The following is a 17900-nucleotide window of genomic DNA, read 5'->3' on the forward strand; positions in this document are numbered from 1 at the left end:
AAGGAAACGGGGTGGGGCAGCAGCTGGCTTTCCTCCTGGGCCCAGAGGTGCAGACTCTCCGGCTCAGGTGACCAGGCCTTCCTGAGAGCCAGCCCGTCAGCATCGCCGCTTCGGCAGCGTCTCCGTGAGGGTCTTTGGCTGAAATACACCCTGCAAGGAGCCCTAAGAGACGGGCTCTCTGTGCACAAAGGAGGTGGCAGTCACGTGCGTCATCGACCAGGAGCAAAGTCACCAGGACCCTTCACGGAGCAAACCTACAGAGCAGCGACGCATGTGTCCCAGCCTAATCAGATGTCACTTGTCCAAGCAATGTGTGCGACATCCTGGATGAAGAGGAACGAGACCGCCTCTGGGGGTTCATCTGAGCTCTGACTTGTGTGCCCTGGGGGAAAGCGCAGGTTCCCGGCAGACACGTAGGCTGCACACAGGGCACGTGCCCCGCTGGAGCACGTAGGTGCGCTCACTGGGGTAACAAGCCTCTCTGGGCTCTGGACGGAGGACGTGTGGTCCCGCCCCCGACGTGGTCACTGCTCCAGGATGGGATGTACCCCAGCTGACCCGTTTCTCTTCTTTCCTCCCCTCCCCTCCCATCTGGACTCCTGTCCGGCTGTCCCCGTGGACCCTCCCCCCCTCCCCCGACCCCCCCACCCCACCCGCGCAGGGGAGAATCTGGGATTCTGGGAAGCCTGTGAGGATCTGAAGTACGGAGATCAGTCCAAGGTCAAGGAGAAAGCGGAGGAGATTTACAAGTGAGGATGATTTACAAGCCAGATTGGTGGGGAGGCCTTCCCCCAACACCCCAGCTGCCCCCCCACGCCCCCCCGGTTACGCTTGAGGTCGGAGACTGGATGGAGGCCCCCCACGCCTCGCGTCCCCATCAGTCACCTCACCTCGCGCTGTGGCCACCTCACCCCTGCTCCGGGAGGCTGGAGGTCCTGGGAGAAAGCTGGGGGAGGGTCACCCCACCCACTTTTTGCTCTCTCTCTGCCAGAGGTTGGGAATTCCAAAGTCAAACACAAGTTCACATTCCCGATGCTGGCAGGGCTGTTTTCTTGCTTCTAGGAAACGTTGCTTGACGGCCTGTTCAAATGCTTTAGTGTCTCCTTAAAAAAGGCCGACTTTCACCCCGGGGGACCCAACCCACGACTGTCAACCCCTCGCTCCCAAGCAGCTGTGAACTTTTCATTCACTGACCTGGTCTGGCTACTTTTGCTGACATCTTCCTCCCCGTCTCAGGCTGTTCCTGGCCCCAGGGGCGAGGCGGTGGATAAACATAGACGGCAAAACCATGGACATCACAGTCAAGGGGCTGAAGCATCCCCACCGCTACGTGCTGGACGCCGCGCAGACCCACATCTACATGCTCATGAAGAAGGTAGGCGCGGCCGTGGTGAGGGTGCACGGAGGCCTGGAAGCGCCTCCCTCCCCAGGTACCGGGAGGGTTCTTTAGATGTGGGGAAAAGGGAGAGAATGCGTGGTTACTGCTTTGCGGTGTTAGATGCAGGGCTGTCAGCTGTCTCTTCCTCCTGCCCGCTGGGCTGGCCCCTCCTTGTGCTCCTGGGCCCTCTGGCCAGGGAGGGCTGCCTGCAGAGGCTGTGTGCCCTGTTTTTTTTAATCTATTTATTTTTATTTTTTTATTATTTTTGGCTGTGTTGGGTCTTTGTTACTGCATGCGGGCTTTCTCTAGTTGCTGAGAGCGGGGGCTACTCTTTGTTGCAGTGCGCAGGCTTCTCATTGCGGTGGCTTCTCTGTTGCGGAGCACGGGCTCTAGGCACGTGGGCTCAGTAGTTGTGGTACGTGGGCTCAGTAGTTGTGGCACGTGGGCTCAGTAGTTGTGGCTCGCGGGCTCTAGAGCACAGGCTCAGTAGTTGTGGTGCACGGGCTTAGTTGCTCCGCGGCATGTGGGATCTTCCCGGACCAGGGCTCGAACCCGTGCCCCCTGCATTGGCAGGTGGATTCTTAACCACTGTGCCACCAGGGAAGCCCCTGCGTGCCTTCTTAAGGCTTCTCACTCTGCAGTCGTCGTATAGACCGTCATGACATAGTGGCTGCACCAATTTACTTTCCTCCCACCGTGTAGGAGGGTTCCCTTTTCTCCACATCCTCTCCAGCATTTGTTATCTGTAGACTTTTTGATGATGGCCATTCTGACCAGTGTGAGGTGATAACTCACGGTAGTCCTGATTTGCATTTCTCTAATGATTAGCGATGTGGAGCATCTTTTCATGTTCCTGTTGGCCATCTGTATGTCTTCTTTGGAGAAATGTCTATTTAGGTCTTCTGCCCACAGTTCTCATGACTTTGACTGCTACTACTTAGTCTTTAGAATGGTACCGTTTCAATAAATTTTTTAAAATTCTCAATTGGTTGTTGAGAAATTCTCCTAGATGTTTTCTGTGGGCTTTGTCCCGTGTATGTTATGACTAGAGTTTGTAGTCGGCTTGCGGGGAGCAAGCGTTCAGGAAGCGACTTCCCTGAACCTGCCGAGGGTCCCAGCAAATAGCCACACAAGAGGAGTCTGAGCCTGGGGCTTTTTTTGGTTGGGTTGGGTTTGGTATTCTCTTGCCTTTCTACTGAAATTCAGGGGAGAAGGGGTTGTGAGTGGGCTTCAAAGTGGAGGTAGCGGGTGGGCAAGGTTGGAAGCAAGGGTCTGCTGTTCCAGGAGTACTTCGCTGAAGATCCCTCGAGATTCTTCGGGGGCGGCTATGGACAAGGGTTCTCTAGCGTGAAAGGCAGCAGCATCTGGCCAAGACTCAGCATGTCCCACGCCTCGGATCTCTGAGAATGTGCATTTCTAGCAAGTGGCCAGGTGAAATGGATGCTGCCGGCATGGGGGCTGCACTTGAGCACCGTGGCTTTAGACACACATCTGAATGCCTTGCACACAAGGATACAAATCCTCTTAACTTTGCAATCTCACTGCCGAGGGAAGGCTGGGGAAACGGCAAGTGTCTTCGTTTGATGTGACACTTTCCCTCTCATAATAACTGTTTTTCTCTTGTTCCCGCTAGGACTCTTATGCCCGCTACTTAAAATCCCCAGTCTATAAGGAAATGCTGGCCAAAGCAGTTGAACCTCAGGGAACCACCAAGAGAAGGCAAGTGGAATGGGTTGCAATCACTCATTGCCTGCTGCTTTGTTTACAGGGGAAGGAGGGTCTCTTTCAGCCAAATGGCTATTATCAAGATATTTGCTGGATGAAAATATTGGGGACGGGGAAGTATATCTTAGGGTCTGACCGCCTTATTGTCTTCACCATGCTCTGAAATCACGCTGGCAAGATGTACATAGTAATTACTGCCAGTAAGTTTTGTTTCCCTAACACTGGTTTCAAAGAGTTTTGATTATGAGTTGGGATAATGACCTTTATTACAAATGGAAGCATCTCATTGGCTTTTTAATTGCTACACTTCTCCACCTCCAAACTGATGTGTAAGAATTAATTTAGCTACATCCTGGTAATGTCCTTTGTAATGGCCTAGGACCATGGAGAGAAGAGCAGATTGCACCCCAAGAAAAATATAGACTCTTAGGGAAAATGTACAGGGAAACTCTAAGTATTCTTGCTGACCTGGGGGGACTGCCTTCTTTATTCATTCTCACCTTCCTCATTGGAGATATGGAGCATCCCATCTGGCAAAGCCCTTGGGCAAAGGATGAAATGTTCTGAGGGGCAGTTTGAACTCCTTATCTGGGGGAAAAAGAAAACTCTACAGGGACTGAAGATTCAAAAGAGTAGCCAAACGGCAGCTTGAACAAAGACGCAGGACTTTGGCGGAGGTTTTCCCAGCGCCAGCGCATGTCCTGTCCCCCCTCCCCCGGCCCCCCCTTAGTAGATGCCCCCCCCACACCGTTTGCCAGCTCAGCCCACGCTGGGCTCTTTTTCCAGAGTCTCCAGTCAATTCAAAAGAGGGGTGGTTGGACCAGAGCCTTTGTCAAAGAAGCTTAAAAAAAAACCCAACTTGGTTTCATTCTTGAGGATAATGGCCCTGTTATGAAAAGGAGAGAAAGGAGGTCTTTGTGGTGTTATTCTTCTAAGTTCACGGCGTAAGGAAGGGAGTTCAGTGTCCCTGGGGACTTGAAAGCTTTTCTTTAAGCCACAAGAAAGGGCCATAATAGCTCCAGAAGTTCTGCCAGAAAGTAGTGGGGAAGGGAGGAGAGCTTCGTAAGTCTCTCTCCAGATGGTTTTTAAGTTGGCACAGACCTGAGAAATCAGCTGAGATCTTTTGTGGGGCATCCGGGTGCTTGGCTGGGGCGGCACTAGACCACAGGTGCAGTGCTCGCCTGTGAGGTCGGGTACCGCGGTCCGGTGATGCTGTCAGCGCTGCCGGGGGTGAGAACACCCCCGTGGGACGTGGGAAGCCCGGTCCGGAACTATGTGGGGATGGCAGGGCGGGTATGAGTTTGTCCCGTGACTCTCAGGCGTGAGACAGCGCACAAAACTTAATTTTTTCCAGAACAAGTTAAATGGAGCTCCAGGCAGGCAGGGCTGGTGGGAGCCCCGACTTACGGGTAGGGGAGCCCTCTTCCTCCCTAGGGTGGATGCTAGAGTTCCAGGGGCTGATGTGGTCCTGAAATTTGGGGAGGTCCTAGGTTTTAAGTCTCCCCTTGCTGCTGAAATGCTTATTTTCCAAGCCTGCTCTCCATCGCCTGCCTCACTCAGATACCTGGAGCTTTGTCGTGGCTCCCGAGGTCTTGGTGGAGAGTTTGGGGTCGGCGATCCACGACTGGCTTTCGTGGAAGGGGCTGACGGCTCGCGCATGCGCACAGTGCTTTGGAGGAAGGGTCCGCCGGGTCTGGCGCAGACGCACAGCGCACGCCTGCTCATCAACCCTCCTCCGGACCCTTCCCCTTGCTCTGCCCGTGCAGGCTCGCTCTTCGATGGCCCCGCTCTTTCCTTCCTTTGCAGAACCTTGGCTTTTGTGGTTTGTTTGTTTGTTTGTTTTTACGGCACACGGACCTCTCACTGTTGTGGCCTCTCCCGTTGCGGAGCACAGGCTCCGGACGCGCAGGCTCAGCGGCCATGGCTCACGGGCCCAGCCGCTCCGCGGCATGTGGGATCTTCCCGGACCGGGGTACGAACCCGCGTCCCCTGAATCGGCAGGCGGACTCTCAACCACTGCGCCACCAGGGAAGCCCCAGAACCTTGGCTTTTGAAAACAAGCCTTCCAATTCTCCCTGGAGGCAAGAACCCCTGGGTTTCCAGTATCCAGACCCTCCTTGTCCGCTTCTTTCTGGAAGGGCCTCCAGGAAGATAAGATGCCTCGTTGATTTCTAAACCTCATGAAAGGTGGTCTGTACTTGGCACCATCTGAGTCTTCCTGGCCGCGTCTAAGACTAAGATCTGATGGCAGCTGGTCCTCAGTCTGGTCCCATCCTCCCAGCGGGGAGAAAAGAGCCACGGCTGGACGTGCCTCTGAGGGCCCCCCGTGAGGTTCCCGCGGGGATAAGGGGCCGATCCGCAGTCCGGCCTCACCTCCCGCCAGATGTGCCAGTGTCGCTTCGGGGAGCGCGTGACTCTCCACCGACCACCATTCTCTCCTCCCTTTCAGCTCGAACCTCCCGTTCATGCGGCGTACCCTGCGCTCCAGCCCAAGCCCCGTCGTCCTCAGGCAGCTGGAAGAAGAAGCCAAGGCTCGGGAAGCGGCCAACACGGTGGACATCACGCAGGTCATGAGCAGGCTGGACCGCAGGAGCCAACTCAGAAAAGAGCTGCCTCCCAAATAAATCCACAGTTACTTATTTATTCCTGGGGGTGGGGGAGAGTCTAGAGGGTTCTGCTCCCCATTCATGGGGCGGTGGGCCAGTCGGGTTCACCCCCAATTCCTCGGACCCCTGTCTTGGGCTTCCTCCTACCCCTCCAGATCGCCAAGGGGCCGGGCGGGCACGGGGGAGGGGGAGAGAGGGGGGCTGCACCTGACTCCGTTGCTGTGACATCGCCTCTCTTACCTTCCGGAGTCCTTGGGGGTGAGAACCAGAGAGAAAAGCTGCTTCGTGAACCCCCATTGGCGAGAAGGGCGTGGTTAACTACCCCCAGGGCGTCGTTCCGCATGTTTGTTTCCAGTAGCTTCCAGAAGCTCCTCCTCCCGTCTCTCCAATTTAGACTCTGCCTCTAAAGCAGCTGGGGACGGGCCCCCCAACCAGGGGCTGTCTGCAGGGCTCCCCTGTAGATGCCCTTTCCTGGGGCCCCTCTGTCACACCTGCCTGGAGAAGCTCTGCTGAGACATTTCTTTTGAGCTTGTTCTTAGTCCTAAGTTTTGAGGGTTGGTGGGCTCTCTTCTTCGCTTTTGCCTCCCCATCCCCCTTTTACATGATGCTAGGATAATTAGTAGCTTGTAGGAATGAAGGACTTAGGCCAGAGGCCTCCAGAGAAGTCCAGGTAAAATGGAGCATCTTTTTGGTTAAAGGACGAAGGTGCTGATGTCTTCATTCATGGGAGGAGAGATGGTTAGAGGTCTGTGACATTTTCAAAATGAGTCAGGGTCAAAGATAGTACTCTTTGGGATATTATCTAGATGTTGGTCCTTCCCTCCTCCGTAGCTTTAGATTAGGCCAGCCTGTGGTCAGGGGTGGGGGTGGGGGTGGTCAGGACAGTTCCAGCTCTGACCTTGGAGGCCTAAAGGTAATTCTTGAAGTTGGGTTTGCTCCTGTACACCTGTGTAAGAATGCAAAAGAGATAAAGCAAGTGGATGAGCAAGGTACCGACCTTCTACATCAAGAAGACTCACTCAGCAAATTAACTGAGCACCTATTATGTGCCAGGCATTGGTGAATAAAATAGACATGGTCCCTGCCTTATGGAGCTTATAGTCCAGGACTGACAAAAAAATAAGGAAGCCAAGTGTATCAGGTAGCTGCTGCTGTGTAACAAACAAGCACACAACTAGAGTGGTATAGAAGAATAAGTGTTCATGGCTTATGCATAAAGGGTCATCTCTGTGGTTCTGTTGATCTTGGTGGGGCTCATTCCCATGCCTGGTGAGGGTTGATCTTTGGCAGCCTAGGCCGGGATGAGTTGAAGGATTCTGCTCACATGTTTCTTATCCTTCAACAGCCTGGCCTGGGCATGATCCTATGAGGATGGCAAAATTGCAGGGGAGTCAGTGGAAGCACATAAGATTCTTGAGATGAAGGCCTGGAACTGGTGCTTCATCTTAATAACCAAAGCAAGTCACAAATCCAGCCTAGAATCAAGGGCTGGGGAAATCGATTCTACCTCTTCAGTGAGAGAAATTTCAAAGTCTCCTGGCAAAAGACGGGGAGATGTGGAGGGCTGAAGAACTGAGGCCATCCTTGCAATCGGCAACTCAAACAAAAATATGATAAAACCCATAGAATGTGCTTTAATGCATATGGTGCCGTAGTAGGGAGGATGCGGCGTGTGTAGACTCAGGGGGTCTCTCTGAGGTGGCAGCGGATAAGCAGAGGATGAAAAAGATTTGGCCATAGAAGGAGTGCAGGTGAGGCAGGAAGAACTTTCCAGGCAGAGGGAGCTGCATGAGCCAAGGCCCAGAGGTGGGAAATGGCTCAGACTGAAAGGCCAGGTGAAAGGAGCCTGGTAGACAAAGGGGCAGTGGTACAAGAGGTGGGCAGGGCAGGCCATCGAGGGCTTTCCAGGCCATTGTAAGAGGTTTGAGGCTCTTGGTTTCATGTTAGCAAAGGGATTCTATTACTCTCCCCGTCTTCCCCAGTCATAGACTAGTTTACACTCTGGAAGAGCAGCTAGAGAGATGCTTTGTTCATCTCTCTTTTGAAGAATGTTGGAGTCCTCCAACTCAAGGGGAGCGCCTCAAGCAGAAGTTTCAGGTGATGAACCATTGTAAACTGAGTGACATGAGGGAAGGGACCGTATCTCACTCACTATTTGGAATCTGATGCTTTAGATCTAGTGAATTCTGCATAAACATATTGCAAGGATGGATGGATGGATGGATGGATGGATGGGTGGAAAGAGCCCTGGGATTGGAGAAGGCCTCTTAGGCTCTTGTCCTCATTCTGTCGCTAGCCATGTGGTCTTGAGCAAGTCACTTCACCTCTCTGCTTCATAATTTTTGAAATGAGGGGTTGGGACCAGATCCATGTTTCTCAAACCAGACTCAGTGAATTCCAGGAGCATACCCAGCCTGGGGCATCAATTTTACTTGAAGATTTGCAATGGGAAGGAAGTTAGATAATTTTTAAATTTTTACACTAAAATAATCATGAATATATTATGAATTAGACTGCAAGATGTGCATGAATTTTTTAAGATAAAAGCTGAGACATCAAAGATATCTCATGCCTGGCTGTGGCAGATTCAGGCTTTTGCCCTCAGACTCTTGGGAGAGCATGGTTGCCCAGTTCTCCTGCTGTTTGGCCTACTTCTGTGGGAAAGTTTGAGAAGCATGGAACTCCAGGTATTTGCCCTCCATCCTAGTTACCCCTGTATGAGCTGAGGTTACACACCTAGCAAAATGGTGGTAGGGTGGTTGAAATGCACCTTGAATTCTTCAGGACACAGAGTATGTCTTGTTCATCTTTGACTCAGCGATTCACCAGCCCACTCCTCACTCATGAGACATGTCTGCGTCATGTGCCTGTCATCCTCCTGCAGAGTACCCAGTGCTCTGTGTCAGACGCATAGTAGGTGTGGTGCACGCATTGATGGAAACCTTCTCAGTGTCAGACACACAAGAATCCCCAGTCAAAGGAGAGGCACAGACATGTCAACAAAGTAGGTTATCGTTCCTTATTGGACGGATGATTGCTACCACATTACCCGTCTGAAGGAAGGGAGATGACACTTGGCTTCACTTCTGGATGCGTTCCACAAGTGTATTCTATATATTTTTTATTATTAAAGTATAGTTGGTTTACAATATTATATTAGTTTCAGGTGTACAACATAGTGATTCAATATTTTTATAGCTTATACCCCGTTTAAACTTATTATAAAACGTTGGCTATATTCCCTGTGCTGTACGTTACGTCCTGGTATCATTTATTTTATACCTAGTAGTTTGTACCTCTTAATCTCCATCCACAAATGTATTTTAAACACCTGTTTTGTGTGAGAGCCCATGGTGGGTGCTATGGCACAGATGCAAAAATGGACGAGGTGTTCTCTGCCCTCAAGGGGCTGACAAGGGTGCATGGAGGCGATCTAGGCTGGGTGGTGTACAACACACTAGCGGAGCACAGAGATGGGGGAGAATTGTCTGGCCTGGGGGGTCGAGGGGGATCCACCAGGAAATTCTCATGTTTGGTAGAAAGGAGCCCTACCCAGTTTTGAGGTTTTGGAAGTGTGTCTGCTTCTAGACTCCAGCCACTGGTATCTGCTCCTGCCAGCTTTGATGCACTAACAGTAGCCCCACAGGGTCCATTTGAATCTCAAATGGTGTAAAAATAGTATTTATTTGGACAATAGTATTGATACATTTAAATTACTTTGATATTCTCTATTCTGCCACGTACTTAGGCACCATCTTAATTCCATTAATGCCATATTGTAAACAGCTTGAGTTTCTCTACCCACGTGGTGTATATCTGATGCTAGAATATAAGTTATGCCATAAGGTACCAGGATTCATTTTCAGGCTTGGCTTTTAGAGAAAAGACTGCTTTTGTTGTGAGGGTTGAGTGGAAATACAAGGGCTAGGGAGTAGAGTAGAGTGCTTAGGAAAATGCCTGGCAGATAAGTGCTCAGTAAATGCTAGCTGCCGTGATCGTCGTCACAGCCATCATTATTATCACCATCACCACCATCATCCCCATCATCATCACCATCACCATCACACCATCATCATCACCATCATCGCCATCACCACCATCATCGCCATCACCACCATCATCACCATCACCACCATCATCTTCCTCACCATCATCACCATCATCATCCTCACCATCACCATCACCATCATTATCACCATCACCATCACACCATCATCGCCATCATCACCATCACCACCATCATCATCACCACCATCATCATCATCACCATCACCATCATCTTCCTCACCATCACCATCACCATCATTATCACCATCACCATCACACCATCATCAACACCATCATCACCATCACCACCATCATCATCATCACCACCATCATCATCATCACCATCACCATCATCTTCCTCACCATCATCACCACCATCATCACCATCACCATCACCACCATCATCACCATCATCATCACCACCATCATCATCATCCTCACCATCATCACCATCACCATCACCACCATCATCACCATCACCATCACCATCACCACCATCATCACCATCATCATCACCACCATCATCATCATCCTCACCATCATCACCATCACCATCACCACCATCATCATCCTCACCATCATCACCATCACCATCACCACCATCACCACCATCATCATCCTCACCATCATCACCATCATCCTCACCATCACCATCACCATCATCACCATCACCATCATCATCATCACCATCACCATCACCACCATCATCACCATCATCATCACCACCATCATCATCATCCTCACCATCATCACCATCACCATCACCACCATCATCACCATCACCATCACCATCACCACCATCATCACCATCATCATCATCACCATCACCATCATCACCATCATCACCATCACCACCATCATCATCATCACCATCACCATCATCTTCCTCACCATCATCACCATCATCACCATCATCCTCACCATCACCATCACCATCACCACCATCATCATCCTCACCATCATCACCATCACCATCACCACCATCATCACCATCATCATCACCACCATCATCATCATCCTCACCATCATCACCATCACCATCACCACCATCATCACCATCACCATCACCATCATCACCACCATCATCATCATCAATATCACCATCATCATCATCACCATCATCACCATCATCGCCATCACTGTCGTCATTGTTGTCATCAGTATCATCATCACCAACCCTAGTAGCTTCATGGTCTTAAAGTAATCTTGTTCTTCCTTGCATTTGTCAGTGTTGCCCAGTACAGTGGTTCGTTATTCTTTATTATTTAGGGCATTTCCTGAGGTGTATTGAAAGCCTTGTTGACCCAAACCATCTTACTTTCTCTTCTCTCTCAGAGTCTAGCTCTCCAGGGACCATTAGGATATATTTGAGGGGAAGAGAGTGGGGAATTGATGTCATGTCGTATGTCCGCAGTTCCTAGGAGAGGGCTGACCAGCAGCAGTGTAGTGACTGGCCAGTCTGTGGGTCCCCAGTTTCGTCTGTTCAAGATGGGAAGGTCTTGCGCTGGGCGGTGGCAGATGAGCTGACCCGTAGGAGAAATGGGGTGTTCGCCCATGTGGATTTTTCCCCACAGGTCCAACTGTGCTCATTTGCTTTTGGGGGCAGCAGGGAAAGGGCGAGTGAGAGGGGCTGGGAAGGGGGAACCGGTGCATGGCATGCGGCCCCCGGAAGGCAGCCCTCTCCGCCTACCTGCTCCCAGGAAGTGGCCACAGGGTCTCCTGCAAATTCTCAGCCAGTTTCTGTACGGAAAGTGAGTTGCATCTCTGCATCATCTGCTTTGCCTTTCATTAAAAGCCTGTGCTCATGTTCTCGTGCCACTGAACGCACTCCATGTCATGCTCCTTCTGCAGCAGAATAAAACAGCAGCACAAAACAAAGCCAAGCACTCCTTCACTGTGTCTCTGTTGTGTCATTTCTTTGCCACGTGCCTCGCACGCCGCTGCTTTGCTGCTTCACACCCGTGGTGGGTATGGGAGGGGCCAGGGTCGTGGTGGGAGTGGGTAGAAAAAGGCATCTTGCTCAGAGTGTCCAGGGCCAGTTGGGCTGATGCCTGTTTGCCCAGAAGAAGGGACTTTCTCAGGCCAGGTAATTGAAGCAGGACAGTAGCCACCTTCCTAACGTGTCCTGTCATTCATCCTGGAAAAAAGCGGGTGCTGGGGGGAGGGGTGGGGTGGAGAGGAAGGGCCAGAATTGGGCGGGGGGATGTGGCGGGGCTTGGCGGGGCTTGGCTGTGCTAAGCTATATCGTCTTGGTCAAGCTGCATCATCTCCATGAGCCTCTGTTTTTTTATCTGTAAAGTGAGGATTATAGCAGGAGTTGACCGCAAATTCTGAGTGAGTGGGATTTAAGGTAACGAACTGGGGGTGGGTGTGTCCTCGCTTAACTTGAGGCCTCTCCATCTCTCTGAATAAAGCCTGGTTCCTAGTTTGGCGTTTTGGCTCAGGACCCCAAGTCCCGTACAAAGCCCCCAGGCAATGGGCTGGCAGCGTGGATCAGTAGGAAAAACAAAGGCTTTGGGGTTACAAGGACCTGGAGTCAGAGTCTCATTTGGTCACTGGATTAGTTAGCGATCCCCCAGGGACAAATTAGCACCGACAAGCACCATTTACCAGCTCATAGTTGGCCAGGTGGGACTGGGCAGGACTCTGTTCAGGGTACACAGTCAAGGTGTCGCGAGGCTGTGTGTGTTCTCATCTGGAGGCTCTTCCACGTTGGAAGGATTCCGTCTCTTGTCGTGGGACTGAGGGACCCATTTTTTTTGCCAGCTGTCGGCTGAGGGCTGCTCTCAGCTTCCAGAAGCCGCCCGAACTCCTTGCTGTGTGCTCCACACCCTCCATCTTCAGAGCCAACCATGGAGAACACCTCCCTCGTTGAATTCCTAATCATGTTCCGAACCTCTCTGACGTCTGTCTCTCTGGCTTCTAGACTCAGATTTGAAGGGAACAGGTGATGAGATCAGGGTCGCCGGGATAATCCCTTTTTAGAGTCGCCTATGCCGTATGCCATAGCCTGACCTTGGGGGATGACTGCCCCATGACATCCACAGCTCACACCCATCCTGAAGGGCAGGGGCAGGCATCTTGGTGCCACCTTAGAGTTCTGTGTTCCACAGTCACTGGTCTGTGGTAGGAGCCTGGGGACGGTACTGAACCCCTCTGGTCCTCAGTATTCTGGTCTCTAAAATGGGGTGGTAATAGATGCGTTGCGCACCTGGCACATCTTAAGTGCTTCATAAACTGCAGGGCCGTACACCTGACAGTCATCTCCCAAACCCTTCATCAGGGCCCAGCCGTCCCTCTTGTTATTCTCCTTTGCAGACTGTGCCCTGTAGGAGACAGGTGTCGGAAGCGCAGTGCACAGCTCCCCGAACTTACTGGGTCTCGCTTACTTGCAAAGCATCTCCTTCTCACAAGCAAAGTTTGTGAGACTTTGCTTTCCCTGAGTGCCCCCCGTGAGGTTCTCCTCCAGTGGGTCTGGGGTGGGCCTGGGATCTGCATTTGTAACGGACACCCTGCGCGATGCAAACTACGGAGCCAGTGAGCCTGGTTTTGCAAAATCTGATCACCATTCCCCGCGTTCCTGGGGCTTGGCTTCTGGAAGCCTTAGTTTTCTCATCTGTAAAATGGGCATAATAAGAGTTGACTGCCTCACCGAGTGGCTCTGGGAGATAAATGCAATAGTCCACATAAAGTGCTCAGCCCAAAAGCTCACATTTGCTAAGTTGTCACTGCATGTTAACAATAATCACAATGATGATTAGTATAATAACCCAGTTGCCTCGGCTCTGGGCCTTGGCTCTGGTTTGTCGGCCTGTCTGAGCAGTGGAACAGCATCAGTGCCTCCAAGCTGCTGTTTCAGAACCGAGTGTTGCTTGAGCTTCAGGGAGCTGGTGGAAGAGAGTAGAGACCGCCCTCCCCCACCCCGGCAGCAAAGCTCCCTGTGGCCCCCTGGCCTTGCTTTTCCTCTCAGGGCTGTTCTCGGATGTGCCCTTCCCTCTTCAGGTCGGGACCAGCACCCTCCTCAGAAGCCAGCAGACTCCAGCTCAGCGCCCGGAGCTGCCCTCCTTGGGCCCCAGGGCAGTGCCCAGGCCCCTGGGGGCAGGTGGCTCCCTCTAAGCGGGACATCTGTGTGGCTGTGACAGTTTCAAAGGGTTTTTCCTCCCTGAAGGCATTTCTCTCTTGGAGGCAGTGTTGGTCCAGCTGTCCCTGGAGCCCTCTCCCCGCCAGGACCAGCACAGCCCCCAGCTCCATCCACACTGGGCTTTGATGTGGCACGTGGCCAGGGCAGGCCTTCGGGGTGACGGGGGAGGGGCGGGACACAAAGCAGGCCGAGGAGAAGTGAGAGCAGAGAGCCTTCCTGCTGAGGATCCGGATTCTCACTTCCGCCGTCAGCTCAGATGAAGCTCTCTCGGGCGCCTTCCCGACAGCGTGCCTGAACCCATGCCGCTGCCCCCTGCTTGGCCCCCATGGCCCAGGGAGGCTGACCTGCTGACCTACTTCCCCTTTACCCCACCGATAACCTCCTTGTCTGTGTTTCCAGGCTCCTTCTCCGCAGAAGGTCCAGGTCCTGCTGCGCTGCCTGCGGGGAAGGGCATGGGAAAGGGTGGGCCCGGTCATCCCCAGGGGTGACCCGTGGACATGGGTCAGGGCTCAGGACAAGACGGGTGGTCTTAGGCCTGGAAGGATCAGCTCTCCCCCTGGCACCTCCGCTGCTCTGTGAAAAGGGTGTTAGATGTCTCCAGACTTTACGCTGTACCGTGGATGGAGAAGGGAGGGCGGGACGGACCGTGGGTGCAGGCGTTGCTCGTTGGGGGCGGAGTCCAAGGCCGACTGGAAATCCAGCCTGGCCACACTCCGTGTCCCAGGCCTGGAAGAAGGGCTGTCTGTGCCCTGGGATGCAATCCCCCAGCCCTGGGGACGTAGCCAGGGCTTGGGGACGGTCAGGCCCCTTGGTGGGAGGTCTGTGTGCGGCGTGCTCAGGTGGCTGAGTCATCCGAGCGCGGCCCGCGGGCCGTGGACCAGCCACGCCGCTCACTCGGCGCTCTCTCCCTCCTTCTCTGCAGCCGGGCCAGCGCGCGGCCCCCAGCCCTCACCTGGCCGTGTACACCGGGGCCCACCTGCCCCCCTCTCCGTCCAGCCCCCGCTCCCCGCGCTGCCGCTCGCCGCGGAGGCCCTTCCCCTCGCCCGGCCGCTTCCTCCGGCGGCCCAGCAGCACTGTCTGCCCCTCGCCCAGCCGCTTCCTCCGGCGGCCCAGCAGCACTGTCTGCCCCTCGCCCATCGAGGTGGCCTTGGAGGGCTCCCCGGGCGAGGAGCCGAAGCGGGAGGCCGCCCGCGGGCGCTCGGACGCTGAGACCGGCGGGGCCTCCGCGGACCAGCCCCGGCCCCGGGCCCCTCCCAAGGCCCGTGTGACCCTGTCCCTCGGCCGGTTCCTGAGACGAGGCTGTTTGGCCTCCCCGGTCTTTGCCAGGCTCTCCCCCAGGTGCCCCCCTGTGCCCCACGGGAAGGTGCAGCCGCTGGGGGACGCGGGCCGGCAGCTGCCACGACCGAGGTCCCGGAGAGCAGCCAAGTAAGGATGGAGGGGTGTGTGTGTGTGTGTGTGTGTGCGTGTGCGTGTGTGTGATGGAGGGGTGTGTGTGTGTGTGCACGCGCGGGCTTGGGTGTGTGTGTGATGGAGGGGTGTGTGTGCGCGCACACGCGCGGGCCTGCGTGGATGTCTGGTGAGGACCGAGGCTCTGTGGTCTGGGGGCTGGGGGCTGGGCTAGGGGGGCAGTAGGGGGCTGGGTAAGGAGGATTCTGGGAGAACAGACACAACCCACAAGCCCATTAAATCCCTCGGCCTCTGGGTAGTTTCCAGACACTCAGTGCTGCCCTCTCCTGTCTTTCTGAGGAAAAGGAGAAGAGTGTCTTTCTTTTCCATCTTCTTTTCCCCTTTTTATACTCTTCCACACACCCTGCTCCACCCCCAAAACGTTAATCTAATGAATCCATCGCATTTTTAAAAGGGCTGGAAAGCTCAGTGGCAGCAGTGGGACCCACAGGTGGTGCTGGGGCCCCGCACTCCCTCCCCTCCCCCACCCCTTCCTGCACACACCTGCCCGGTGGCTCAGAGGGGCTGCAGGGGCGCTGGCAGTGTCCAGTCTCTGCGCAGGGGTGGCCCCTCTAAACCCCATCGTGGGTGGTGCTGCTCGCACCTCTGAGAACTCCCTGCCCCGAAGCAGCTCTCTGGGTGCAGAACAGAGGCTCTGAGGGGCGCTTGATCACTCGCGGACCAGGGCAGAAAGAAAAGTTACAGACAATGCAAAACAAAGAATCAGCCCCCATCTTTATTTGGTTTCGGGGGGGAGACAGCAGGTGGCGGGGGCAACCTTGCACCAACCAACAGGCTCCTGCGTCTGGCCCTGCCAGGTCTTGTTGAAAGAAGGCGCCTGCTGAGGTCTTAGGTTGCCATGGATACACAAGTATCTGGCTTCTGCGGTGCACTGTGCATCCGGGGATGGGGGAGGGGAGGGGTCAGGATCCAGGGTGAACATATCTGTTGATTCCTCCCAACTGGCTCTGCTGAGGGAATGTTCTAGCTTTGTGGCCACAGCCAGGCCACACATACAGGCTTGGGGCTTTTAAAACCTCTGTTCTCAGTGGCCACCACTTCATCAGAAGGTAGTTTAAAGGGGCTGAGGATTAAGTCCTGGCATGTCCTATAGGAACATCCTGAATTCATCAAAACCATAAAAACTCAAGCCCCTTGAAAATGAAAGTAAAGCATTTTCTGAATTATCCTTCATTCAGCAGGAAAATAGGAGCCTCCCTCCTTCCCCAATGAAAGGGGTCCACCGAGCCAATCCCTGCACACACAGCTTTTGGCAAATGCACCTGTGTCCACGCTCCTTCAGGGATGTCAGGGTGAGTTGGGGATTTGGTGACCTCCTATCCCCACACACCTGCTTTCCTCTTGTGCCTGAAGCTTCTTCCAGATCAAAATGGATGTGCCTGTGGGGAGCGGGACCTGCCTGATGGACTCGGAGGACACGAGGACAGGAGAACGGAGCGACCAGGCCATAGAAAAGGAGGTCATCTGCCCCTGGGAGAGCCTGGCCGAGGGCAAAGCTAGCTGAGCCCGGGGCCCCGGGCTAGGCAGTCACTCCTGCACACTCGGCTGGATGGGGCCGCGGGACATGCTTGCTCTAAACCAAAGTGCATTAAGATCGTATTTGGGGATTGGAGAGACAAGATGGATGGATGATGGAGAAGAGTGCGCTGGCTGGGCTCCCCCGGCCTACCCCTTCCCTCGACCCTGACCCTTGGTCAGAAGAAAGGCATGTGGACCAGAGGACTTGACTTGCTGCCTTAAAAGCGATAAAAGGTTACCTTGTCAAAGTGTTTTTGGATTGCAATGTTAGTGTGTGTCTGGTTTTATTAGCTATTTATGAGATAATCTCGTCTTCTTTGGTTTTCTGGACAAAGGGAACTGAATCACTTCAAAGAACTCCCTCCCTGTCTAAACTGGTTTTTATGTGATGCTCTCATCAACGGAGCCCCCCGGGAGGAAGCCCCTGGCTCTGGCATCACACAGGAAGAGGGGGCTGGGGAAAAGCGTCCTTCTAGAACGCCAGGTGTGCTCTGATCCACCCAGAAGCAGAGGCCAAGATGGGATGAGGTGGGCAAGGGGATTGCTGGGGGAGACGCCTGTGAAGGATGATGGGTGGAGGCTGGAGAACAGGGTGAGGGCTCTCAGACCACGGTGCGGGGCTGACCTCTGGGGAGGCGGTGGGCAGGGAGTCTCAGATGGCGGAACATTTACAAGAAAGTTTTGGCCAGGCTGCCCGGGTGTCCTTGAGCCTGTGTCTTGTGAGAATGGTTCTGCCTTAGGACCCCCACCAAGCAAGGTCATTGGCTGGGAGCCCCTGTGGGCAGCCTGGCCCTGGTGTGGACGTGCTGGGGACCCTCAGTCCATTTGCCTCCTGAGCGGACATTTTCACGTCCGCTGCACGAACGTAGGAGGCACTTCTGGAGGTTTGGGCCTCGATGCACCCCGCCCACCTCTTCTCCAGTTATTAACTCAACACGCCTTGATGGAGCCCCAACAAGCATTGACGGAGCACCCCCTATGAGTGCAGTCTGCGCTGAGCCCTCGTGGATGCAGCTGT

General features: G+C 53.9%; 1 protein-coding gene across 1 annotated transcript in view; it reads left to right on the forward strand.

The window, feature by feature from the left end:
* Positions 1–17376, forward strand: part of RGS9 (regulator of G protein signaling 9) — a 30179-nt gene extending 12803 nt beyond the window's left edge. The window contains exons 6-11 of the mRNA XM_082604232.1: positions 662–749; positions 1237–1375; positions 3012–3097; positions 5553–5670; positions 14820–15322; positions 16718–17376. Of these exons, the coding sequence (XP_082460358.1) occupies positions 662–749; positions 1237–1375; positions 3012–3097; positions 5553–5670; positions 14820–15322; positions 16718–16868 (1085 nt within the window). The 3' untranslated portion in view covers positions 16869–17376. The remainder of the gene's footprint in view (positions 1–661; positions 750–1236; positions 1376–3011; positions 3098–5552; positions 5671–14819; positions 15323–16717) is intronic.
* The last annotated feature ends 524 nt before the right edge of the window (positions 17377–17900 follow it).

The sequence above is a fragment of the Mesoplodon mirus genome, assembly GCF_964341445.2.
Source record: "Mesoplodon mirus genome assembly, chromosome: 18".
NCBI lineage: Eukaryota > Metazoa > Chordata > Mammalia > Artiodactyla > Ziphiidae > Mesoplodon > Mesoplodon mirus.